Raw genomic sequence first — 27,011 nt, 5'->3', positions numbered from 1 at the left:
ATTAGAATTTCATACTTAAAAATATCTCTCCCCAAACAAGCCATTAATAATCAGAATTTGAAACTGAAAGCTTTTCCCTACCTGTACTTCCTGTTAGGATTTTGGTCACAGAATCTTTGAATGTCAGAGATAGACAAGGTCACTTGGCGAGTCCAAGTCACAACCTGTATCGTAGAGATGAAAAGACAGAGACCCAGAGAAAAGAAGTGACCCAAAGACACGCAGCAAGTATAATGACCACGCAAGAGCTGACATCAGTATAAGGTGAAATGTGACAGTGGTACAAAGCAAATGATGTGGGACTTCAGAAGATGGAGAAATAATTGCCTGCAAGGATACCCGAGTCAGGATGGAGTGGACTTTGGACATGGGTAGGACTTCAGTAGAAGGGTGTATATTGAAGGCAATTTCAGGTAGAAGGAAAACTGTAAACAAGAGTCCTGGGAAAGTGTGCAGTTTCAGAGATGGACAAGTAGTCCAATTTGGCTGGACTACAATACTATCTTATAAGAAGTGTAGAGCTCATCTCATGTAATCTTGCAGCAAATCTGTAAGATGAGGGTATCCTCTATAATGTGGTTAGTACTTACAAAGAACCAGGACTCAGGCCAGATCCTTAGACTGAAATCTCAGTGTTCTTTTCACAGCACTACAGTTGGCCCTCACTTGTTCAGGTTTTTAGCATTCAGGGTATGCCTGGTAGGGCGTTTCAAATGCTCGACTAAGGAGTTTGGACTTGATTCAGAAAGTAGTGAGTAGCTGCTTAACTGTTTTGAGCAGGGACAACATGATTAGAGCTGTGCTTTGGACATTTAATCTGGCAGGAGTGTTAGCATGAATTAGAGACCTAGGTGCCTAAGTCAAGGCGCAAGCACCTAGAAGAGCATGAGCATAGTTAGGGGTCCAAAGTCATAGGAGACGGAGCTGAGATAACCTGGGATCAAATAAGTTAACTACCTAATCTAAAGTCAGACAGCTGATCACTATAAACAAGGTTCAAATTCAAGTTTGCTTTTAATGCCCATATTCTGGTTTTGTGTTCTCTATTGAGTTGGAAGCAAAGCTAATATATGGAGAACAAGGTGAGCACGCCATTGCACATCATCCCCTAGGCCACTTTATGGGCTGTTAGAAATCGTGTATATATATATATATAATGTGCCCCTAGCCCTGTAATAGACTAGGAATGGGGCTGGGTGGTATGTGCAAAGTGCAATGGAGCCAAGTAAAAAACATCAGCTTTTTGAATATTTTAAATTGGTCTAAGGTGAGAAAGTTGTTAAAAAGTATTTGTTGGTCTGAGAAGAGGTGAATTTACCCGACTTAAGCCTACATGTGAGCATCAGATCTAATATCCACCAGTTAGGCAGGCGTTAGCACCAATGGTCATTGCTCATACTTCCCCATGCCCAAGAGCCTCAAATGTGAAGATTTTAAGAACTCGGGGATATTTATAACTCCTGATAATAGCTTGGACATGTACATGCATTTTCACGCGTACACCAAAATTTACCTCCACATCCTGCCAGGTTTTTTGTTTGCCTGCCTTGATTCCTTCTCCTTTTGAGTTCCTGACACTTTGTTGTTACATAAACCAGCCCGCTTTTTGGCTTGCTAACCATTTACCCTTAGAACAGGCTGCTTGCTTCTCAAACTTTTCTGTCTCTTGTATGAGTCATTCTCTTCCTGAGCAGTGCATGACTTTTCAGTCATTTACCAGATTGTACAGGGCAGCTCCCATCTTGACACTGCAAGTGAAAAGAGACAAGTGTCACTGGTCTCTGCCGTATTTATCTGTGCCAGCTGTAATATGTTATCGGGCTGTCCTCACAGTCCAATTTCCTGTGTGCGGTGTTGCCGCAGGGAGACTGGCAGCACTGACTCCCCCGCCCCCACGGATCTGAGTAATTCTCTCCTGGCATCTGTTATGTTGCTCCCAGGGATCTTTGTTAAGTTCTTTGGACAGTATATGCCTCTCCGTTCGACATGGTTCTCTGCTGAGGACTAATCACTCAGACATATCCTGCACCCATCCATTTATTTTAGGTTAAACATACAGACTTTGGGTAAAACTCTGAACTTTTGGGTGTGGTTCTTACAATCTGGTTCCCCTTGTTGCAGATACAGGGAGTATAAGACGGCATCCAGTTTAGGTCCATTTCAGACTGAAAGCCCAGCTTGTTCTACTCTTAATCACCTGGGATGTTTGTGTTTCTGAGCAGGTCTCTAAGGAGTTGATTATGAAAGTATTGAGAGGAGAGGTGGCACCTGTCATGATCCTCAGGGTCCAGTGGATGTCACATAAAATTAAAATAAAAAATAAATGAGAATGGGAAATATAAGCATCCACAGGCCTCTTTAGAGGCTGCCTTTCAATGTAAAGATTTCACAGGAACAAGGAGAGAAGAAACAGACACTCTGACAACAATGATATGCTAGAACTACAAGGGATCCCAGAAAGCCACTTCTTAGTCCATCCTCCACATACTAGGTAGGATTCTACATACGTTTTCAAGTAATTGGTTCTATAGCCAATTTGAAAGATCATTTTTTTTTTCTTTCCAGTTTCATCTTCTCACCAGTGTCTACTAGCCACCTATATTCACTCAGGTCCCTCCCCATTTGATGACTGTTTATGAGCTGAGACCACGTAGCTCTTTGCAGACCTTAAAGAGCAGCTGAAGGTTCAGGTTTCTTCAGTCCAGCGACCACACCTGACTCTCCCACCTCCAGCCCAGTTCTTTTCTGTCTTTCTAGTCCATCTATAGTTGACGTCAGTATCATCACCCCACTTTTCCAGCTTCTTGGCTTTTGGCCCAGATCAGAAGCAGGGCCAACATTCATTCACCTCTGCTGATAAGCTGCAACCTATTGTGTTCATAATTAGCGAGTTGGGGCAGGCAGCCTGTGGTGGCTTTCTGTTCTTCTATAGCCCACTCTACCCAGGAAGCCACAGGAGCTAGTATTAGGAGTGTTGGGCTGCTGCCAGGAGACCTGTGTTCTAAACCTACCTTCACACATCTCGGTTTCCTCATCTGGAAAAGAAGGGGGCTGGTTGACCCCTAAGCTGCTTCCACTCCAACAATATATATTGAGTATGTACTTTGTACCAGGCATTGTTAGAGGCACTGGAGATTGAAAGCAGAGTGCCTGCCCTCATGCTAGTGGGTTTGTGAACTTGATGGCTGAGTATGGTCCTTACATGCAATTCATTGCCCAAATGTTCTCACTCCCTGCTTGAGCATCATGTTTCTTGGAGACTGAATAGGCTGCTCTTTCCATTGCTTGTCTATTTTCCTACTATCTGTTTTAAAGTGATAAATATAGATGCATTTTTATCTGATGTAGAGTATCTTCTTTCTTCCTTTCATTTAGTCTGACTGAAATCCCTCTTATTGCAATTGATAACTATTTTATCTAATTTCTGGGAAACTTGAGGCAAGATCAGCCTGGTGGTTAGTAGCATTGTGATACATCTGTATGAACAAAAATGTTCAAAACTGTGTCTGCTGGGATGCTAGATTCAAACACAAGAGGAGAAGAAAAGATTCTTATTCTTGAAGAAAGTATAGCTTACACAGTGACACAAGATGGGCATGTAACAGAAATGAAAGTATATATGTAAATTCTCAGAGGATGTGTATATGTGTGTGTGAGTGTATACATATATATATATCTCCCATATATATATGGGAATGATCTAAGGGGTACTGCACCCAGAGAGAACTTAGGAGAGTGACCAGCTGGCTGTGTCCCCCTTCCTGTGGGTCATAAAGAAGGGTATGTGCCATTTGTAAGCCTTTTTCAAAACTCCTGTGTTTCTCCCCATTTTCCAATCTTATGCAGGCATGTGAGGGAGGGTGGACTATTTTTATACTGTCTCTCATATTTATCCCTAAAAGAAGGAGAGACACTCCTGATCGGGCTCAGGTCCTTGTCAGCAGAATCCCTGGAAGGCAGCAGAGCCTTTCCACAGCCAACAACTGACCAGAGCTTTCTCCCTTCCAGAGATGAGAAGAACCAGTCCATCATAGTCAGCGGGGAGTCTGGAGCCGGCAAGACCGTGTCAGCCAAGTATGCCATGCGCTATTTCGCCACAGTTGGTGGCTCAGCCAGTGACACCAACATCGAAGAGAAGGTCCTAGCATCCAGTCCCATCATGGAGGTAAAGCCTTCCAAACGTCCTTGGCCTTCTTGGCTGGAGTTCTTTCAGCTGGCAGCGAGACTTCTGGGTGTCCAGCCTTGCATGGCTGATCACAAAGGTCCTTGGAAACAGCTCACATGGTTAGCACTGGGGCCTCTCCCTGAGAACCCATTGTCCACTATTGAGGAAAAAATTATGAAGGTGCCTAAAGACTACAGATTTGGGAGTAATCTGACCTGGTAGTGTCTTACAGGGCCCCAGGATTAGGCAGAGTGTCCTCTTCATGTCTTCCTTGTCCTTTGACTCTGCTGAATGCAATGGTGACCTCTCTTCTTCATCTACCGCCACCTCTGCTGCTGTTCCCCTCCCCTGCTGCCATGATGTGTCAGCAAATCAGTGCTCCACCGAAACCATTTGATGCTGGGAAGGCCCGTGAATCAGGAGGGCAATTCTCATAGGGATGGAGAAGCCTGGGTAGAAGATTCCCTTCCTCCCCTGCCCCAAATACTTAGACATTTTATCTTTGAGGGGAAAAGCAGAGGCAAAAGGTAGGTGATAACATGGAATGTGTTGAAGATTCTCAGAAAGTGTTACCTGTGACGGCGTGAACTGACCAAGGGCAGGTCTTGTCTGTGTCTTCACCAGCCCCTCACCTCCCGGGCTGGGTGGGCTGAGAGCAGTTGATGAAAGTGCAGGGCCAGAGAGATTTCCTAAAACTGAGAGCTTGCTGTAACGAATCATATTACAGGGCTGGAACTCCATTTCTCTTTTTCTTCCTTTCCTCTGTAAAAACTTAATTCTGATGGAGTGGAACTAAATGGCCGCACAGTCGCTGGACCAGCTTTGATTTCCTGCCTTTGAAGGGGATGCTCTTCATTGTTGTCTGGGTTCCAGTCTGGTGGGAGTAGGCCCTTCTGCCAGCCCTGGGCAGCCTCTTTGTTTTAGTAAGAAGAAATTCAGTCGAGGCCGAAAGCTGCCAAGATAGCATCAGATTTCTCTGCACAGCCTTGAGCCCCATGGATTAAGACACGAGGCACCAATATGGTTGGTCTTTCAGATTATTTTGGAGCTAAGGGGAACAAGGACTTGCCTGGACCTTCCCAGGTTCCCCCTCTCTCTTTCTTTACCAAGTGCAGGAGTACATTCTGAGTCGCAATTCATAGGAGTTCATTGATTATCCAGACAAAATCTCCTGCCTAGAGAGTTGCATTATCTGGAGAACATTTATTCTCTGCTGAGTAAAAGGACACAGCGTATTCACTAAGAATTTGACAAAAGAAAATTTCAGTATTTGTTTTTATGTGAGTTGGGAAATGGTCAATACAGTTGAAGGCATTTTTACCAAAGAGATAAAAACAACAATAACAAAACTTCTATTCGATTACAATGGTTCTTAAACTTGACTGTGCATCAGAATTGCCTTGGAGGGCTTGTTAAAGCAGATTACTGGGCCCTACTCCCAGAGTTTCTGATTCATGTCTGGGATGGGCCTGAGAATCTGCATTTCACATAAGTTCATAGGTGATGCTGATGCTGCTGGTCTGGGTCCCACATCTTGAGAACCATTGACCTGTTAAAAAGGTAAGAACAACTCCCTGGAAAATATGAAAGAATGAAAGGAGATAATCCCCCATGATCCTATAGCCTGCTGATAATCGTTCAACATTTTGTTATATTTCCTTCGAACTTTTTCACTGAATGATAAGCCTTGTTCCCATATCATTAAGCTTTTTATGAATTGTCTTATTGGCTGCAAAAATACATTATATATATGCTTTTACCATAATTTAACTCCTTATTGTCAGTCCTTTAGTTGGTAGCCTGTCTGTGTCTGCTCATAGCATTTGTTCTAAGCCCTGAGGCAGAGGCCTGGCTGTGGCCTCAATTCAGAAGGCATCAGCTGTGGGCTTTGAGCTTGGCCTCCCTTGGACCACCTGCTGCATTTAAATTGAGGTAGCTAAGACGGCAGTCTACCATTAGCATCGTGTTTCATCTCAAGTGGGGGTGAAACCAGGATTTCAGCTTCTCCTTTGCCCCTGAGGTTCAAAGTTCAGTTCATCTTTTAGGTAGTAAGATTTCAAAGACACAGAGTGCCTCTTCTTTTGGAAATGAAGTAAGTAGTTATTCTGGGCAAAACAGAAGGGAAGAAACCTGTTTGATCTCTGGTGAGTGAACAAAGCTGTTGTTAGTCAAGATGGGAATTTAGTGAAGACAGATCCCCATGTTATTAAACAGGTATGAGACACAGGGGCAATGCTTTCTTAAATTTTGTTGTTTTGTTGTGGTAAAATGTACATAATATAAAATTTACCATTTTAACCATTTTAAGTGTACAACTAAGTGGCATTGGGTACATTTACAGTGTTGTGCAACCATCACCACTATCCATTTTCAGAATTTTTCATCATCCCAAACAGAAACTGCACCCATTAAACAATAAGTCCCTATTCTCCACTCCACCCCTCCCCAAGTAACTTCTCTTGTATTTTTCTGTCTCTCTGAATTTGCCCTCCTAGGTACCTCGTATAAGTGGAATCATACAATGTTAGTCCTTTTGTGTCTGGCTTATTTTGCTTAGCATAGTGTTTTCAAGGTTCATCCATGTTGTAGCCTGTATCAGTGCTCTGTTTATTTTTATGGATGGATAATATTCTACTGCAAGAATATACCACGTTTTGTTTATCCGTTCCTCAGTTGAGAGATACTTGGGTCCTTTTCCCCTTTCGGCTAGTGTGAATAATGATGCTGTGAACATTGGCATGCAAGTGTCTCTTTGAGTTCTTGCTTTGGGAATGCTTTTCAAATGACAGTGGTCTAAAATGATCTGATGTTTTCGGTATCCATTATGGCCTGAGTAGGCTGGTGGATTGCTGGAGAGGCAGGGTGATTTGGCTTGGGAGAAATGTGAGAACAATATGCACCCCAAAATACACAAGACATGGTTCAGTTGCCAAGGTCTGAAGGAGGAGAAGTGTGTACGTGAACCGAGCCTAATCTTTCATGATGTCATATAAATAAATGGTACAGCGGTTTGGGCTCAAAACCTTCAATTCTACATTGTGCAAATTGGTACTTTGGAAACTATGTGGGTAAGTCCTGAGGGCTCATTCTGTCAAATCTAGAATTTTGTCATCATAGAGACTATCCCTTGAGCAGTTACTGAGTGTTTTATTTGAGAGAAATCTTGGATATGAACATGGAAAGGAAGAATTATAGCCAAGAAGAAGTCTGGATGGGATTAGAAAGAGTGTTGCCAAGCAGAGAAAGAGCAGCTTTTGCCCTGCCAAAACCTGATTTTTCATTAAGTTTGAAGTCTAGCTGACCCCTTGTGTCAGGAGCCCAGTCAGCTTTATCACTCCTCAGAGGGTTACAGCCAACACAAGACATGTCTTAATCAGGGGACAGCTGATTACTGATTACCCTGCCCCTGTCCTGGGGAAGGATGGCACCTCCCGATGAAGCAATTCTCATTATTTCCACAGCCCAGCAACTGCACATGCCTCCTGGGGAGACGGAGAAAGAGTTGAGGGCAGTCTAAGGAGGCAGAATTCCTGCTGGCTTGCACTAACTGGCATTTGTTTGAGTTAAAGGTGACTTGAGGATGGATTGGGATTGGCTGGGGCAGACTGAGATGATTTATTGTCAGTGCCAGAGCTCTCTGACCCCATTCTGTGTAAGAACTTGTCAGCATCCTGGGAGTGATTTGTTCACAAGTCTGCACTGATTAAAAGGACATTGGTAATCAAGAGACTGTTAGAGTGGGAACAGAACCAGGTCCAGGCCAGAGGAGTCATGTGGCTTCTTGGGGTGACTGGAGTCTGCAGGCATACAATTCCAGGAGCCACAGAGACTCCCCCCATCCTGAGAGAAAGCAAGAGGGCCAGGGGTACAGTGAGCAAAGTCGATAGAGACTAAGAGCAGTTGCTACATACTTTTCAGGGTTTGACTTTTTTTTTTTTTTTTTTTTAAGCTAAAGAAACAAGAAGGCCTACCACTATTATTAACCTCTTCATGCAAGAATCTGCCCCAACATACCTTACTGAGCCCCCATGTCTTCTCTCATGTTTCAACATACTCTAGCCACTCCACTCTTGTCCATTCTCTCACATGCCCCAATCCCTTTGCCCACGCTATGTTCATGGGTAGAATCCCTTCTCCTTCTCTGCTGATAGGATTCTACTTTAAGATCTGCTACATTTTCTACTTCTTAAAGCCTTTCCCATTCTGCTGGGCGTGGCTAATTCCTCCCTTCTCTGTGTTTCCACACTAGTCGGTATGTACCTTGTTATTGTATAAATCTTAATTATATTGAAATTATTTGTTCCAGCCCATTTTTGTTTTACTGCATATTTGTGTATGCATAAACCACAAAGAAGGTTGTTCTGTCATATATAAATAGTACGATATTCTATCAACCGGTTTGTGACTTGCTTTTCACTCAACATTTTTTAATTTATCCATGAGTCATACTCTGGTTTGCTTAGTTTAACAGGTTTATAGTATCCTGTTATGTGAATATGCCACATTTTATCTATCTGTTCCCTCTTATTGGTAGATATTTAGGTTATATTTCTTTTTTATTGTGAAATGTAGTCTGCACTGAACATTCTTGTGCACACCCAGTTGTACACTTATGTGAGTTTCTCTAGGTAATATCTAGAAGTAGCATTGCTGAATTGTTAGGTACATGTATGTTCACTTTTACCAGATGTGCCCAATTGCTCTTCAGAATGGTTGTTCCAGTTTACGTTTGAAATAGCAGTATATGAGAGTTCCCATTTCTTCACATCCTCATGATCATTTCTTACAAAGGTCATAGTTATTGCCACTCTGTCATTTTTTAGTCTGCCTTTCTCTGATTACTGCCTAGGTTGAGTATCTTTTCTCATGTTTATTGGTCATGTGAGTTTCTTCTGTGAATTTCCTGCTTATATCATTTTCCCATTTTCCGAATTTTAACTACTTGCATCGTACCTTCCTCTTTTGTTGCCTGTGGACTCAGTGAGGGTCAAAGCCTGGGTTTTTATCACCTATAACAGCTGGACTTGCTTTCCTCATGTGTCAAAATGTTGTCTAAGTCAGTAACCAGAAAAATCTGGCAGGGATTTGAAAGATAACTACATGCAGGTCTCCCACTTCTCAGAGCAGCCTAGGGGGTGAAGAGGATAGATCTTTTGGCAATGACTTGCAGTTCAGCAAGCTTTCCCTAAGCTATCTCAAGAAGCGATCTCAGGTATGGTAAAGGTTCCTACTGCCATTTTACAAATTACAAAATTTGAATTTTTTGAAATACTGGAATTGAGACTTATTTGTTGGAACTAGATTATCCTTTAGAATATTCCACAAACCGGCTTTTGCTAATTCCATCTTCATAATGTTGTGAACATGTTCCTTTGTCTCCTGTATTTCCTGTAAAAGGGCAGTAAAATTTAGAGGCTTGATTAGATTCAGGTTTGATTTTTTTTTTTTAAACCAAGAATCCTTTATTGGCAGTATTAATAGTGTGCTCCCACCAAGAGGCTCAGAATGTGTAGCTGTCTCTCGGTGATGTCAGCTGCCATTGATTAAGCCCAGATCTGGTAATTCATCAGGAGAGGCAAAAGGGTGATTTTTCCATTCTCTCTTTCCTCCTACATTTAGCTGAAATAAGTCTAAGAGGAGAAACTTCTCCTCACCAACTAGTTACCCTGAGAGAGATTCCTAACTTACTAGTTGTCAGAGTAATGAGTCGGTGCCCTACCCTCCTCTGAGAGGCTTTTCGCCACTTTCTCATAAAAAGATAAGTGAGGGTTAATGTCTTTGTCTTTATCCTTCCATTTGACCTGGCTATTTGAGATGTGAGAAGTTACCCAACGTGTGGCAGCTCCTGTCCTGTGAATGGTTTGGAGAGTTGGGGGAGGACTGTGAACCGAGTGGAATGAACACAGACTTTGGACTCAGGCATGTCTGAATTTATATCTTGGTGTTGCCACTTCCCAGCTGTGTGACCCTGGGCACACCTCTCAACCTTTCTGTGCCTAAGTTTTCCCATAAGTCTGATGAAAGTTGTTAATGCCTGTCTGCTAGGGTCCTTGTCAGGATTAAAGGAGACTACAAGGAGCCCAGCCTGGGATGTGGCTCATGATGGAGGCCACTTTTACCAGCATTGTAGGGAACACAGCCCTCCTTGCCATTTTCCAGATAGAATTGGCTTACAAAAGTGTGACACTGGCTAGTCATGTGGTGCTTTGAAGGATCAGAGAGCTCCATGGAGGAGAAGTGGGTGCACAGAGGCCTCTGTTGAGATGATGAGGTTGGTGGATGCTGGGGGGGGTGTGAGTCTTCCTATCTTCCTTGACTGGGGGGAGCTTAGGACATAAACTCGTCTGATTATCATCTCTTTGCGAGTCATTTCAGCTTGGCCGGACTCTAGCCCTGCCCTGCCCTTGGGCATGCTCTATGCTCCAAGATGTCCTTCAGAGCAGCCCAACATGCCGGGGTTACACTGTCCCCCACTTCTCTGCAGAGGTACACACTGTATGTCTGCTGGATGGGTTGCTTTATACATTTTAAACCCAAAGAAGAAGTTTATATTGCAGCCTCAATGGGAGATTTTAGGGCCATAGTGTGGCAAGTGACCTTTGAGGCCAAGGACCCCAAAACTCTCATTTCACGGGAAAGAAAACAGAAACCCAAGTTCTTTTACTCTTGCAGTCACTCAAATATTTTTGAATGCCTGCTGTGTGCTGTGCACTGGGATAGGTGCTGGAGATCCCATGCTGAAGCGGGTGGGCATTTCTTGCTCTCATGGAGACAGAGGGTAACATCTCATGGAGCTACGTGGGGAGGGAAATGAGGGAAGTACAGAGACCACGAGAGCATGTGGCAGAAGGAGCTCGCCCAGCCTGTGAGGTCAGGGAAGACTTTCCTGAAGAAGCAGCACTGATGCTGAAACTGGGAGAGCGAGGAGGAGTCAGCTAGGTGAAGGGGCCATGGGAAGGCTGTTCGCGGCACAGGAAACGGCATTGTGAACTTGGGTGGGGGCGGAGAGAACATAGGGCTTTTGAGAAAGAGAAGAGTTCAGGATTGTTTGAGGCTGGACCTCAAGAGCAAGAGTGACAAGAGGCACACCTGGGTCATCCTGCAGGGCCTCGCCAGCCATCCTGAGGATTTATAACTTAGAGGACAGTGGAAACCACTGAAGCATTTTACACAAGGGAATGTAATAATCGGGTTTACATTTTAGAAGAAAACCCTGGTGGTAAAGTGGAGAATTGACAATGGGAGAGGAGAGTGGCCACACGGAGGTCGGTTGAGAGACTGTTGTCCAGGAAAGAGACATTGACAACTTGGGCTTAGGCTGCAGCAGTACAACAGAGAGCAGTGGCAAGACGTGCGACACGTTTGGGCATCATGTCAGGTGCACGTGGAGGGTGAGTGGTTGTGAAGAGTGAGGCCAGCCTGGGCTGAATAGCCTCCTTAGGGCGGAGCCAGGCTTGGGTGTCTGTGAGTGAGTACAGGACTCGAGGCCGCACTTCATCATCTCGACAATAGGAACGGTTGATAATTTTCCTTATCAAGACTTAACAGGGGACATTTTCGTGAGTGTTCGTTGTAGGTCAACTTTTTGACCTTTTAAACAGCAGTGATTTGCTTTCAGCTGGTCTGTTGGCCTCGTTAATCACAGATGCCAGCAGAGCCTTATTCGTTTGAGGCCTGTCAGGAGTGCCTTTTGAGTACCTACTCATGGTTCCGTGGTGTGGATCTGGCTGGCAGCAGTGGAGGGTGGATTAGGATTTTGGATTTTCTTTCAACCTCTTTGTGCCCCAAACTTCCTAGACCACTGAAAAGTTATAGTGGATAGTTTTCAAGTGTTTTAACTACCTAAAAAGTAAACTTGAAAGGGATTAAAATATTAATATATTCATTACCAATCCAGTAGCAATGTGATGTTTTATGGTAAGTGAATATTTACACAGTGAGGCCAGTCACCTAGCCACTCATTTTTTAAAAATTATTAAGTGTTTTGAATTGTTCCCCTGCTGCTGTGTAAGAAATAGTACCAAGAGGGAGGTGGCTTTTCAATTTGTCCTAGTGATGAGGTTTGGAGGGATGGGTGTTGGTCTTTGGTCTCTTTCTAGGAAATACCACTTATCAATTGGGAATGATATTTGCTTAATTGTGTAGATCTGATCAAAGTGAATTAAGCACAGGAGGTTTATTTTTCTCACAAAAAGTTCAGAACTCTTGGGTACTGGCATTGGGTTAGTGACTGAAAAGTGTCAGGGCAGCAGTCTCTGTGATTCTCTAGACCTTTGCCTCACGGTCCCAAGATGACTGCCACAGCTGTAGCCATCACGTGCATATTCCAGGCAGGAAAAAGGAAGAAGAGAGGAAGGACAATGGGATGCACCTTCGAGCTGGTTAGTCCCCTTTAAAGAGCCCACAAATAAACTCATTACTCTCATTGGCCATCCTTAGGACTAAAGGAGGCAGGAAAATGCTCTTTTCTGTTTTGTTTGTTTTTAGTTCATCCCGATAGCAGAGAGGTTCTGTAATGGAGAAGAGGGAGAAAATAGAGGTGGGTGCTGCCACAAACATACAATCCTGAGTTCAAGAGAGCCCTCCCTGTTTTGCACCCCTCTTGTTTGTTTGTCCCGTACAGGCCATTGGAAATGCTAAAACCACTCGCAATGACAACAGCAGCCGCTTTGGGAAGTACATTCAGATTGGCTTTGACAAAAGGTACCACATCATTGGAGCCAACATGAGGACCTACCTGCTGGAGAAGTCCAGAGTGGTCTTTCAGGTGAGGGGTGTGACTCAGGCCTTTTGGTATTTTTTCCCATCCATTATGCCCTCCCTTGCTCCCTGCCCCCTCCCTTGCTCCCTGCCCCCTCCCTGTGCCCAAAGAGCCACTCATCTGTTGAGCTTGGAATTGGATATACTTGTTCTGTCTTTTCTTTCATCGACAAGTATTCATTCAAGTGCTACAGGCATCAGGCCTGATAAATCTTTTACCCAGTATTGTTATTTTTCAGTGGCTATTGTTTCTAGATTCAATCAACAAACATCTATTGAGTGCCTATTACGGGCTAGCCCTGTGGTAGACACCAAAGATACAGTGAAGAATAAGACAGCCCTGCTCCTTATGGATTTTAGAGTCATGATCAAGGGAATGTCATATAGGGTCTGGGGGTTTCAGCTTTCCCTAGGACCTTTCTTATTTGGTGGGTTATATAAAAAAAGAAAAAAACCAACCCTTCTTGGCCACATATTTAGTTTCCTTTTTAAATAAACAGAGTGCCCTCTTCTCACTTGACTCAGTTCTTCATTGCTCTTTGCTCACCTTTCGTTCCCTCCTTCCCACTGCTCTCTGGCCTTTTGGTGACCCTCTTCCTCCTCTGCCCTGGCCTTTGGTGGTCAGCGCAGCTCGCAACCCCGAGAACAGTCCTCCTCCAGCCTCCTTTCAACATCTCGTCCCTGAACCGGGGTGATGGTACGTGAGCCGGCCGCGTACTCTCCCCCTGAGGTGGATGGCTCCCCTGCCCTTAGGTTTCCACTGCCTTCGGAGGGGATGTCAAAATGCCTCGGCTGTTACTCTCAGTGACACTTGTCTCCGTTCTGATACTTGGCCAACATCTAATGAATTTTTTAAGCAGCTTTATTATTTTTCCCACTTTTGTGCTAGGCTTTCTCTCCGTCTCTCAAGTTTGGTTTGACAGCCCCACGTCCTTCATCTCACTGCAGCAAAGCAAACAGCCTGTTGTGCTGGGGGTGGATCGGATGTGCTGGCTGTGGCTCTAGCCAGACTCTTCTCTGAACACCCAGTGAGCCTTTCTTTTTCTTTCTCTCTCTGCTCAGGCCTCCTGAAGCAGCCCCTGCCCCACACCACTCTGCCAACTTCAGGCACATGTGGCCTGAGTGTCCACTGGAAATCCTGCCTCAGTCATGGACCTTTCCTGACTGCCCAGCCTGACATGAGGGCAAGGGTGTAGCTTTTACTGAGTTCCAAGCCTCACAGAAGAGAAGGGGAGCCTACCACAGGGCAGTTACAATCTGAGCAACATTAGCTGGGCAGCACCCGTATCTGAATCAGTGTTTGTTGATTGACTAATCCACTATTTGTGGAACAGCGATGACGTTCTATGTAGGAGGCATAAAAACACATGTTTTTGCATAAGTCCAGAGGTAAAAATCCTCGGGTTGGAAGAAGCCCCTATAATAGTGAATGGAAAATCTGGTGGGAATTGAAGGTGGCAGAGGTGTAGTGGAAAGTGTCAGGAAAAGTCTTGACCTCTGTCATCCAGAACACCATGGGATTAGACTGGGCGGGGCGATGATCTTGGGGTCACTGCCCTAAAACTGCTTACCTTTTTTCCTCCTTCAGGCAGATGACGAGAGGAATTACCACATCTTTTACCAGCTCTGTGCTGCCGCCAGCCTCCCGGAATTTAAAGAGCTCGCACTAAGTAAGTAAATGGGTGCGTGCCCTTCCTCTGGGGTGGGCTCTGCTGCGGCAGGTGGTACATCTGGGGGCTCTGAGAGGAGGAGGGGTGCCCTGCTCAAAGCCTCCCTCATGGGGTCTTGCCTCAGCTCCGCCCCTCATGTGGGCATGTCCCCTAGACCTCTTTGAGCTTCACTGCCCAACTAGTAAAAGAGGGTTAATTGTACCCAGGTTACCTGCCACAGAGAATGTTCGAGAGTGTTAGAGGCAGGGGTGGAACAGCATTTTGCAGAGCATAAGAGAATTTCCATGCATCATTGTTTTGAAAAGTGTTTCCACTGTAGACATCGTAACAAATGCATCCCAACCCTGAGGATCTAGAGATCTAGCGAATGCACATCACTTCACTGTGGCCAGTGCGTTTTAAGTCATATTTAAGGACTGAGACAGAAAGAGGAGGGAGGGAGAGGAGAGCAGGGATGAATGGGGGATGGCTGGAGAGAGATTGCGGAGCCTGGGCCTCACCGCAGAAGATGAGGCTGGGTTAGAGGAGTGACACTGGACTGCTGGGCGTTAGCGGGCACAGTGCTGATTTCTCTGGGACAGGCAGGGAAGCTGTGGCACACCCATGCTGGAGCAGGGGAATGGAGCAACCTAAAGTGCCTCTCAACTGGAGCCAGCGGGATGTCACCTGCTGTTCCCATCAGATAAAAAGGCAACTTTTCATTGGGTCCTAGTCACCCTTTGTTTCTGCTAATGCTGTTTGCCAAGGGGTCTTATGAGCTTCAGTTTGTCTTGAGACTGTTGACTGAGCCAGGGCAAAGCAAGAAGAGGGAGCAGGCGTTAGCTCTTGATCCCACACCAATGCAGCACCTCTCCCTGGGGTCTGGGCCCTTCCCCCTTCCATGCACAGGGGCTTTGTCATGGAGTATTGACTGACTCCCGCCACTGAGTCCTCACGGCCCATCTCCTAATGGATTATGTGATGAGGGTAAGCCTGGGGGCCATGCAGCATCCTGTGTTTGTGGCACTTCCTGTCCCTGGCCTGTTGTTGGTATTTTTGGAGGTGTGGGGAGGTCCAATACTAACAGATGGTATGAAGAGCTGAGTGTCTAGACAGAGGTTGGTTGGTCTTTGCAACTGTGAGAGATACAGACTTCTGAGGCTTTGCTGTCCTGGACCCACGTCCTATCCACCTTAAGAGCCCAGCACCAGATCCAGCTCTGACCACTCCAGCCTGTTCTCCCAGTTGGTAAAATATATCAAGTGGTTCAAACCTCAGTCTGCCCCCTAACGCTCTGCTTTACTTGCTTATGAATTCCTGTAGCATTAGGTGCCTGTGCCATGCAATTTAGCATTGATTCCTTCATTATTCATTCATCAAACCTTGCACAGGCAGTGTTAGGCACTGGGGAGGTAGTGTTGAACACAACAGTTGTGGGTCCTGCCCTCACTTAGCTTACAGTCAATTACAATGCAGAGTGATAAGGATATGCTGAGTGAGGCATGGCCGAGGTGGGTCAGAAGATTGCCAAGGGAAGTAAACTTACATTGGGACCCAAAGGAGGAGGCCCTGGATGGCATATATTACGCTGGTTTTTTGCTGTACTCTAGGTGTTCACTGCTTGCAAGCCTGATTCTCCCGAGTGAAATCATAAACTCACTGGGGACAAGGGCTGAATGTTACAAGCCTTGTCTGAACACTGCCCTGTGCTGGCACCGTGGGGCTCTGATGTTGGCTTATGGTTGCAAGGGACCGAGAAGGCAAGCCATGTTCAAGGCCACTGCCATCCTGTTTCCTGCCAAGAGTGGGGCCAAGGGCCAAGCTGGGTTTTTCAAGGCCAACCTGTGGGAAATGAAAACTTTTTTCTAAGGTCAGTTTTATAGAAAATGAACAAGTGCTGGCAAGATCCATCTAGCTGTATTTGGACCATTTTGTCCCAAATGTAGCTTTTAGGTAATAGGGAAGAAATCCTCCTTATGTTTTTTGCACTTACATGAGTGTATTGAGGTGAAAATTGGCTTTTCCTTATTCTGTGTCTTGGCAAGGTGCAAGCTCCTTGGGCCCCTGCTGGAGCAGTTGAAAACTACTCAATTCCATTTATTGCTCCTTTACCTGCATGTGCCCTCTGAGAGCATCTTGTTGGAGCGAAGTGAAGAGCCTTTGATAAGCTCTCGTACTCGCCTGTGAGGCTGTCTTCAGCCTTACGGGTGGATTGGCTGTGAGCCCTGAAGCTTGACGATTAGTTCCGCTGATAACCCCGGTTGAGTGGCTGGAAACATCAAGTAAAGGAAGGACTAGCCAGCAGCTCCTGGTGAATATTTAGACTGCCTCACCCCTTTTCTTCACCTAAAGCGTGCTGTTCAAATGCACAGAAGTCTCTACGAGACCCTTTGGCCCAGCAGGAGTTTTGTGCGTTTTTCTGAGAGTGGAGGGAACAGATTTGCATCCGGTCATCCACACTTTCCTCTGCCCCATTGTTGGTGGTCTACTGCATTAAAATGGCCTCAGGATGAGATTTTTTGAAAAAAAAGTCCGATGAATAATTTGTTATAGTGTGACTGAATGATGGTAAAAAGAAGTGTAATGAGCCCACATTCCCTTAAATATAGCCTTCAATTAATAAGGAATAAATTCTCTTTCTTATTTTTCACTCCCGTAGGTGTATTGATACAGTTTATAAATAACCTCCTCTGCCTTGCACAGAGGTAAAGTGCAAGCCCTTGGCTGTGACTTTGGTGGTCCACCCCTCTAATCACTGGCTTCATGCCCCTTCTGTGGTCTGTACACTGCCTGATCCAGTGTCTGCCTGTTGAGCCAGCTAATATGGGACTTTGTGGTTTATTTCTCCTTGAGAATTCTAAGTAAAGAAATAACCAAACTGGAGGACAAGAGACATTGCTCTGGAGTGGGACAATCAGTGACAGCTTCATGGGCCTGAAAGGAGAGCTGAGATTCAGGCAGGCTAAGCAGACAGGAGAAGACTGCATCCTGTTGGGATGTCTGTCCTAAGAGGGTCTGGGGAGTGATGTAACAGAGGTGATTGCAAACCTTGAAGCAGATGGAGAGGAGATACTAATTTTAACTGGATTCAATTCATTTAGGAGAGAATGCTGTCACTGACCCAGGGGGCCCCACCTGGGAGGGGTTGCCTGCCAGGCCTGAGTTTAAGAACTGGAAACAAGGGGAGGTAGGGGCTGGTCTGTCTGACTCAGAACATCAGGCAGTTGGGCCCTGGCTGTTGACAACGAAGGGTCTTTGATAGGTGCTGAAAATGCCTCCTTCCTCCAATACGGCAGTCTGGTGTCCTCCTTTGGAGTCTCAGGTGACCATCTTTCTGGTGTCTCAGCCAATGCTTCTGATCAGTTAGGTTGTGTTTATGGCATGTCATAGATAAACAGCCATCTCCACAATAGGGTGATCTCGTAATGGACTCCCAAGGCCTGGCCAGACTCAGGGTGAGCCTGGGCAACCCCTTAAAGCCCTAGGTTCCTTGGTTTGCCTGTCAGAGAAATGGGAGTAAATGGTATATTTGATCGTCTTCATGTGCACACTGTAAAAACTGTCAAATTGATGTACTTTGAAAAGGGAGTGTAAAAGGCAAACTGAATTGGTGCTTTTATTAGGCCTTTGAAACTGTTATATTACTCAGTGCCAGAGGTCGCAGGGTGATTAGATATGAAAGACTAAATATGCCGTCTTCCACAAAGACCTAATGTGACTTCCTTCATAAAAACTCACTTCTGCTGTGGCTGTGAGTGAGTTCAGGGCTGAAGTCCTTCCTCTCCCGGTTCAAGTGCCTCCAGTCATCAGAGTGGGTTAAGTTACTCCTCCAGGAAGCCTTCCCTCATAAAATACAACTGAAATTCTGCTATTCGTTCCTGGAGACAGATGTGTTCCTTGATGGGTATAGCTCAGGTTGTGTGGGACTGAGGTTGGGGGCTGGGTTCTGCCACTTCCTAGCTGGCCCTGGCAATGAATGCTTGCTTGGCCGGAGGAATTGGCGCAGTTCAGTGTGTCTTGGAACAAAGGATACAAAGTGGGAAATGGGAGAGACCAGGAAGAAGTAGGCCAGGCCATGTAAGCCATGAGCAGGAAGTAGAGCTGAGGAATGACAATAAGGAAACTGGTGTATCTGGGATGTAGAGATGAGGAAGGAAGGACAAGCCATGAGTCTGGAGTGGCAAGAGGAGGCCACTTCAGGAAAGATCCAGGAGGGTCTTTGAGAGTGTTTGACCTTTGCCTTGAGGCCAGTGGGACAGGAACGGGGGTCTCTAAAGGGCTTTCAATAGGGGAGCAGTGTGATCAGAGTTGCCAGCAGTTTGGAGGTGGGTTTGAAGGAACAGGATCAGAAAGAGAGAGACTGGTTTAGAGTCTTTTGCAACAGTCAACAGATGCTGAAGGTCATTCGAGGGCAGTAGCCATCAGGGTGGAAGAGGGAGAGACTCAAGAAATTCTTCGGAGATCACACTGGAAGGACTGGTGTTGAAGGAGGACTGGAGTCGCAGTGAAGCTGCGTCTCAGCACCTTTAACTGATGTGCGTTCCACCGTCACACCCAGGTCAAGGGAGAAGAATTTAACTGCGGTTTTCAGGGGAGGAGGAAAACCAGCCAGTGTCCAGTGTTGGCGTCTTGTCAAAATCAAACATTATACACTTAGAAATGCCAAGTACTGGGCAGGTTTGTACCACACAAAGATACTATATTTTGCAGAAAATTTAAGTAATTTCAAGGGTAATTTTGGTAGATGCAGTTGTTGCCGTCAGTGCTGACTGCCCAGCCCTGCACTGCAGATGCTCTCTAGGGCTTGTTGCATTTTTGCCCTCTGCTGAGATTGGCTCTGAATCCTACGACAGAACCGGGGCCACTCCTTACCAGGTGTCCTCTGGGCTGTTACCAGAGGCCCGACTGAAGAGGGATTGAGCTGGGGGATGAGAACAGACATGTGAGGGGCTCAGCCTGCATTTGTTTGTGTGTCCGAATAGCTCAAGGTACCCCAACCTGGTCAAACAAGTGAACAAACAAAAAACCATTTCTCCTTGAGCACATCACTGCGCCTCATTTGTCAAAGAGAATGTCAGACTAAGATGATCGATGGCCGTGGAAGTCTGTGATTCTAGGGTGGGTTTACATTTCACCTGTGTATATCGATCCTTTTTAAAGACGAGTCTGTGGTGAATCCTTCTGTAAACTGAACTATTCATGACATGTCTATTATGTTCACATGTTTTTCATGTACCAGCTTAACACAGATGCAACAGTGCTTTCTGTCCTTGTAGTTTTCTGTCTTTTGTTATCCAGTTTTCTCTCCCATTTGCCATTGTCAATAAAGATAATATTTTAAAAGGTTCCGCATCTGTCTGGGAATAAAATTTGGTCTGGGATGAGTAGACATTCTCATGGGTTGGGATCTGCGGGTAAACCAGGATGCAGCTTCTCCCTGATGCCTGATGCCTTACCTCCTTGCCTTCACAGCATGCGCGGAGGACTTTTTCTATGCATCACAGGGAGGAGACACGTCCATCGAGGGTGTGGATGATGCTGAGGACTTTGAGAAGACTCGACAAGCCTTCACACTCCTTGGTAAGGAGCTTCTGAATGGGGGCGAAGGCCCCGAGGGTTGATTTCGTGGAGAGAAGAGCAGAGCAGAGCAGTGTCCCATTTGGCTTGTCAACCTTCATCAGCTGATGGGGAAGCCTTCTTGCCCTTGGTGAACGTTTTCTTACTTTTGTATTCCATCCCAGCCCTTGGGCTCCAAAACTTAAGGCTTGGAGCTCTGTTGACCTTTCTTAAAATACGAATTTGAGAGTTGCTCTCTCAAGCACTGCAAAGTATCCCTTTTCACTCCCTCAAGCCATTGATGCCAAAGGAGGAAAACCAAGAAGAGCTAGTGTTTTCGTGCTGTGGTCTGGGTTTAGAGGCAGTGTGTTCTAGCAGAAAGAACATGCCTTTGGGGCCAAGCCACCTATGGACCGCAATCATGGCATCTGAGTTGGAAGCACACTGTGAAGTGTAGTAGCTCTGTCATACGTAGTGTTGTTTCTGTTATCCTGTTTCCATACAGAGCTTAGTAGTGGAATCCTTCAAACAGGAAGATATCTCTGTCTTCTGGAGCGTAAAAAGCAGTAGAGCTGAAGAAAGTAGCCCATTCTCCCCTGCCAGTTTTGGGGGAGCAGAGCCCCAAGTGGTAAAGTGGAAGATGAGCCATTCTTAACTGGGAAATTGAAGGGGTAAATTCTCAGGACCTGCAGCCTGAAAAAGCAAAGCTTGGGACGTCAGCCTGAAACCCACAAAGTGGCTCCGAATGGCCCTTGTGTTTTTCCCATGCCTTCCCTGACAGAGACAGACGTTTGGCTTCTGAGTCATGTGACTAACCCCGAGCAGCATTTCTTAGGTGCTTTGGTGGGAATCAGGGAAGTTTTATCCAGTGTCCAAATAAGACATGGCCAAACAGGACACACTCTAATCTCTATATGGGGAGAAAACCAGGACTTCATGTGCTGAAATCCAAAGGCTGTTCACTTCTCTGGATAACTGGTGGGGAGATATGCTTTGTCTTTTGTACGGATAAAATATGAGTCAGGACACAGAAACCACATTGGTTATTCCAACAGAGAAAAATTAATATGAGTAATTGTTAGCAGTTCATGATTAACTACTAAATGGGGACTAAGAGGACTTCAGGGGTCCAGAAGTAGCAAGTACAAAAGAACACTCTCTAGGGTGAGCAAGAGCAGCCAAAAAAGGAACTACTGACTAGCAGAGCTCCTCACCTGTGGCTGAAATTTCAAGGACTTCTGGGAGGATGTGGCTCCCCAGATCAGGAAGCCCACTGATGGTAACAACATCTGCCTGAGCGTGTGGGCCAGCACTGGTCTGTACAGGTAGCCTGCAGTTGCCTCAGGTGTGGTGGGGACAGAACTTCTTAAAGACAGCTGCTAATGGGGAGAGCATGGCCTGAGGACACAGCTGGAGCTCACCTGGGAGGTTGCTGGGCTTCCAAGATGAATAACAACTATGGAGGACCAGAACCGAGACTGGAAATGTCATCTCGCTGCTGTTGCCTGGCAGAGTCACTGCAGTGCCCCCTGTTGACCAAGCAGCGGAGGGAAAATGTTTATGGGGTCTAGCTCCAGGATCACAAAGCAGGGCAAAGAAGAGCAGATTTGAAGCTGAGAGATAATAAGTTGATTGTTGGCCCGCCTGACTTCCCCAGCATCACAGAGCTGTTTTATCCTCCGGAGGTGGGAGCAAGTTTGGAGGAGGTGGTGTTGAGCAGGATACATTCTGCCCAGTTTGTCCGAGAAAGGAGAGGCCTCTGGTGACTGCCTCTGTGCTGCTGTGATCAGTGGGCATGAGCTGATCCAAGGAGAAGGTCGTTCCCTCTAAGCCTCTAAGGAGACTGGGTACTTTCATTCTCAAAGCAAATGGCATTTGTGAAATTAATTCTTTTAATAAGCCTTTCTTCCCTACTCTTTATTAAAGATGTCCATTTTTTTATTCCAGTGGTTGGCAAAGTTTTTCTTAAAGAACAAGACTGTAAATATTTTGGGCTTTGTAAGCTATATGGTTTCTGTAGCAACTACTCCACTTTGCCATTGTAGTGTGAAAGTAGCCATAGGCAAAATGTAAATGAGTGGCCATGACTGTGTTCTAATAAAACTTTATTTACAAAAATAGATTATGGGCTACTGGCCATAGGTTGCCAACCCCTGCTTTAGTCCTTCGGTTTTATTGTTTGATTTTGTTTGCTTTGTTTTTTGTTTCCCATGGTGAGGTACTGCTTTTTCAGAGAATCCTATATAAAGAAAGGATTTTTTGGTAGATATAGTGCAGGAGTCCTGTTAGGATTTAGTATCTGCTACGTAAATTCCTACCATGACAGGGTGATTAGGTCTTTGGAAATTGACAAAGCATTGGTTCTTAAGAATAAGTGCAGGAGAGAAAAGTGATATAACCCTCTGGTCCTGTGATGGTCCCAGCACCTACTTCCTGACTAGTACTTCTAATGGGACCTATTTGAGAGCAGGACACTCTAAGCTCTGATCAAAACCCAGTGCTTTACTCCCTACAGGGTACATAACCGTCTAACTTCCTGTCTTGTCCTGGCTCTCAGCCTCTGGTTTCAACCTGTCTTCCTTTTTCTGGTCTTATTCAGTTACACTGAACCCAGATGTATGCCTAAATTTTTTGGCCTCTGACTGTTTTTTTGGATTATTAGATTAAATAAGACCAGATATTTGACTGATGCATACGTTTCTGTAGACATTTGCAAGTACTTGCAGTCTCTGTAACAGCCATCAATTCAGTCATTCTGTCACTCATGTTTCTGAGTACCTACTATGTGCCAGGCCCTGGGGATATAATATTAAGCCAAAACAGGGATTTATTGTATTACTTTTCTTACTTTGTATATTTTGAAAATATTATGTAATAAAAATTAAAAAGTAAATCCCTGACGCTCTGAAGCATGCATGGCCGTGGCCATCTAACGTCATTGAAGTCTAGAGTTAATTTGTCTAGTTCGTGTTTGGTTGTCCACTTTATGGATGATCTGAGTAAAGTTTTTAATCCTAGAATGACATATCTTTACTCCTGTTTAATGGGTGTCACTGACTGTTGTTAGCTCAAGTATGGCCTTAAAATGAACTGCACTTGGGGAGGAATATAGACAAACAATTGTATTATTTCTTAAACTGAATGGTAAATTGGCATTCGTGATATTATTCTGAAGCCTTTTTTATAAGTCCAAAATTTTTGTGATTCAAAAAGAAATGATAATACCTTAAAGCTAAATATAAATTTTAAGAGATTATTCGTGTCTTTGATAACTTATGTGAGTAAATACACTTGACAATAGGTGTTTGCTGCCACAGTGATTCCGAGGTAGGTGTGTATGTCTATAACTATGAAGGAGCATGTAGCGTGGCGGACAACAGACCCCATCGGGGAACAGCTAGGAGCCAGCTGGCCATCCAGCCCCATGACAGCACTCCAAGGAAAACTTTCTCCTCCTCTTCCCCGATTGGCACTTTAGATGTGTGTCACAGATGATTGCAGGATATTATGTTGGGAGAAAAATGACTGCAGATAAGAGACCATTCTTATTAAACCCATAAAAACATCCATAAAGTGTTTGGTTGAAATGAGGTCCAAAATGAGCCTACATGATTGCTGCGTCTCCTTTGCTCCTGGAGAAGTTAAAATGGTGGCGTGACCCATCTGGTTTGATCAGGACAATCAGAGACAGGATATTTCCCTTTTAGTCCAGGGAGCCCCTTTGCCCTCTGAGCCATTCCTGTGAGTGGTAATTACTTTGAGAAGAGCCTGGATCATTTTAGGAGTCATTGGCCCTGAAAGGAAAATCAAACCTTATTTTTTTTGAAGTCCTTAAAAAAAGGGTAAAATGTCCTTTCTATCCTACCATGGATATTGAGTGTCATTCATTCATTTTTTTTTTTCCCCAGGAGTGAGAGAGTCCCATCAGATAAGCATTTTTAAGATAATTGCTTCTATCCTGCACCTCGGAAATGTGGAGATTCAGTCTGAGCGTGATGGTGATTCCTGTAGTATATCAGTAAGTTATGTACCAGCACCAGAGATAAAATGTACACAATTTACTCGGTTCTTACAGTTTTATATGACTGAAATGTGTCTTTACACCTAGGGGACACTCCTAGGTTATTTATTCTTAACAGTAATGGTTTCTGTTGCCTTGCTTGCTAATATTTTAAAAGAATGCATCCTTTTCAAATCAACTGCCATGAAATTTCTATCATGAAGGACAGGGAATTTAGTAGCTATTCAATAAATTCTTTTTGATTCATTAGTTTTCCAAGTACCCCGAGGTCCATGGAATTCTGCAAAATGTTAACAATGTGTGAGTACTTTCTGAGCTCCCGACTGAGGTCCGTGCTGCAAGGAGATGAAGGAGTGTTGGATGCTGTATTTGGTGACTGTCTCCAGGGAGTTTACAGTCTAATGGGTAGACAAAACAGACGACAACACTTGCCAAGATTTTTATAGTACCAGGCGGAATATTGAGACATCTGTGTGAAAGTATTGCAAACTGTAAAGTGCTCCATAAATGCTCATAATGACTGTTATTTTCCTGATGTTCACTGTAGGTAGTGCCTGATATGTGTTAGAAAAAAAAATGTCTAGGTGGCTGGATGTTGGAGTAGGGACCCGTGCAGTAGTATAGACAGCAACTGTTGTGTGCTCTCTGGTATTTAAGGGCGCCTGGCTATGCTAAAACTGGTATTCTGACCTTGAATAAGTGAATCTGAAATTGCTTATAATAGACTTTTTTGTGCCCATTAGTGGCTAAGTCCTTGGAGGTACAAATTATGATTCTTTCTCCCAAGGATTTAGAATTTAAATAACCAAATTCTGCGAAAAGACAGAAGACGATACTAGAGAATATGAACGTAGGCATGTGTCCATGCCACTCACAACCTGATGCTTTTCCAAATGAGCAAACATTTATTAACCTCCTACTGTTTGTCTAAGATTAGGGGTTATCAGAGTTGAACCTGGCCCTGCCTTTAGAAAGAAGAAGACCTGAATTGTAGCTGGCATCTGGCAGAACTCATTGCTTTCTGCCCTTTGCCCCAAACATTTTCCCTAAAAGAGAAACGGTGTTAGGTTTGGGGAGTCCCCTGGGCCTGTCAGGGCTGCTGCCATCTCAGCACAGTCTGCAGCCTCATGAGAGCTTTCAGGCTCACCCACCTGGGCCCAGTGTGAAAGGAGGGACTGTCTGAGCTTGGCAGTATTAGACGCCCATGGACATGAATGTGCATGTACATGTGTGTGCGCGCGCGCCCGTGCAGTGGGGCAGTGAGGCTGGCAGTGATGATGCTGTGAGACAGACTGGGATGTGCAGAGGAGGACCTGAGTCTTGGAGGGGTGGTAGGTGGGCCCCTGGTGCAGGACAAACACTCTAGTGAACTAGTCTGAGTTCTTAGGGCCAGTAAAGTATTGCCCCTGATATCTTTCCCCTCGTGAGAAAGGTGTAGGGGGTCTGTGCCTTCCCAACACAGTTTCTTAAGGCAACCATACTCTACTGGCATCAGGGACAAGTGAGATTAGGAACTCCTGGTTTAGGATGGTAAGATGCAGGAAAGATGACAAATGTTCCCTCAGCCTCCAACCCACCCAACACGCTGCCCCTCCCTCAGTCCCCTTCCTCTCAGGGTCACCTCCTGGTCGTATCCCCTATCATGGATTCTTACAGCATCTGCATCTCTCCTCCATGGCGCTTAGCATGGTTGTAATTTTACATTGATCATGTGGTCATTTGTTGCATGTCTTTCTCCCTCATGAGATCCCAGAGTCTATGAAGGCAGGGACTGTTCTGCTCATTATAATATCAGCAGGGCCCGGCACTTGGTCGGTGCTGGATAAGTAGGTGGATGGACGAGGGATTGAGGGTCTCTAGGCTCAGGCGTGATGCAAGTGAGAGTAGAGTGAAGGAGCAAATCCGAGGTCTCAGTAAGGATTGATGGTGAGCTTCCAGAACCAGGTCCAGTGGGTTCTTGGGCACCTGCAGTTGGGGGTGGGGTGGGGCCAGGGCCACTTTGGAAAGCCAAGGCTTGGGCTTATAAATGAACTGTCTTTCTGATCTTCCACACCCAGCCTCTGAGGGGATGTTCAGGTGAGAAGAAAGTGAATGTTTATTGGTAGTATTTGATCAACACCTGTTTTCCCACTAAACTCTTGGGCCGTGTCTGTTGTGCTCACTATTGCAGCCCTGACACATGTTGCCACCCACTCAGGGTTTTGTGAAGACTGTATGAAGGTGGGAATATCAGTGCACACCTGGGAAAGAGTGGATGGAGGACACAGGTGGTGGTGAGGGCAGGGAGGAGAGAGGACGCCTGACAGGTAGAGGTTTGGATACCACATGGCACAGCAGGCCCTTTGTCGCAGAGACAACCAGGAAGTCAGAAGGCTTTTGAGCACAGACACATGGTCTAGGCTAGTCTTCTATTGTTCGCCAATTAGAGGTTGTGCAGAGAACTAATGGAGAGTGATAATGCTTAACCAGGACTGCCAGGGTTCAAATCCTGGTCCTGCCACTTATTGATAGTCACTTACCCTTTCTGTACCCTCATCTGCAGAGTGGGGGTGATACCTCAGCACAGGGCTCGCCTGATTGAGTTCTTGACTATTATCATCATTGTTGTTAGAACCAGAGTGGACCTTATGAGTGTTCCTCTCACTTCACAGCCAAGAGAGGAAACTGTTTCTCTAAGGTCATAGTGACGGTTCATGGCAAAGCCAAGTCCGGGCCCAGCTAATGTTCTTTCCCCTACACACTGCCAGTCTTGCTTCTTCCACTAGACTCTCAGTCCCTCAAGCTAGGTCTGCCCTTCACAAGCTTGATGCCCCCCATCAGCGCTGGGCACACAGTGTGTGCTAGAGAAGTGCTTCACTGC

The 27,011-nt window shown here is 45.3% G+C and overlaps 1 protein-coding gene across 5 annotated transcripts in view; it reads left to right on the top strand.

Moving 5' to 3' along the window:
- The window catches only part of MYO5B (myosin VB), a 348,428-nt gene that overhangs the window by 187,402 nt on the left and 134,015 nt on the right, over positions 1–27,011 (top strand). For all 5 annotated transcript variants that reach the window (XM_070221084.1, XM_070221085.1, XM_070221083.1 and 2 more), the window contains 5 exons: positions 4,009–4,165; positions 12,789–12,932; positions 14,514–14,595; positions 20,047–20,154; positions 24,039–24,148. In XM_070221084.1, the coding sequence (XP_070077185.1) occupies positions 4,009–4,165; positions 12,789–12,932; positions 14,514–14,595; positions 20,047–20,154; positions 24,039–24,148 (601 nt within the window). The remainder of the gene's footprint in view (positions 1–4,008; positions 4,166–12,788; positions 12,933–14,513; positions 14,596–20,046; positions 20,155–24,038; positions 24,149–27,011) is intronic.

Source organism: Equus caballus, chromosome 8 (genome assembly GCF_041296265.1).
Source record: "Equus caballus isolate H_3958 breed thoroughbred chromosome 8, TB-T2T, whole genome shotgun sequence".
Classification (NCBI taxonomy): domain Eukaryota; kingdom Metazoa; phylum Chordata; class Mammalia; order Perissodactyla; family Equidae; genus Equus; species Equus caballus.
Note: the sequence above shows the minus strand (reverse complement) of the source record. Positions and strands in the feature narration are given on the sequence as shown.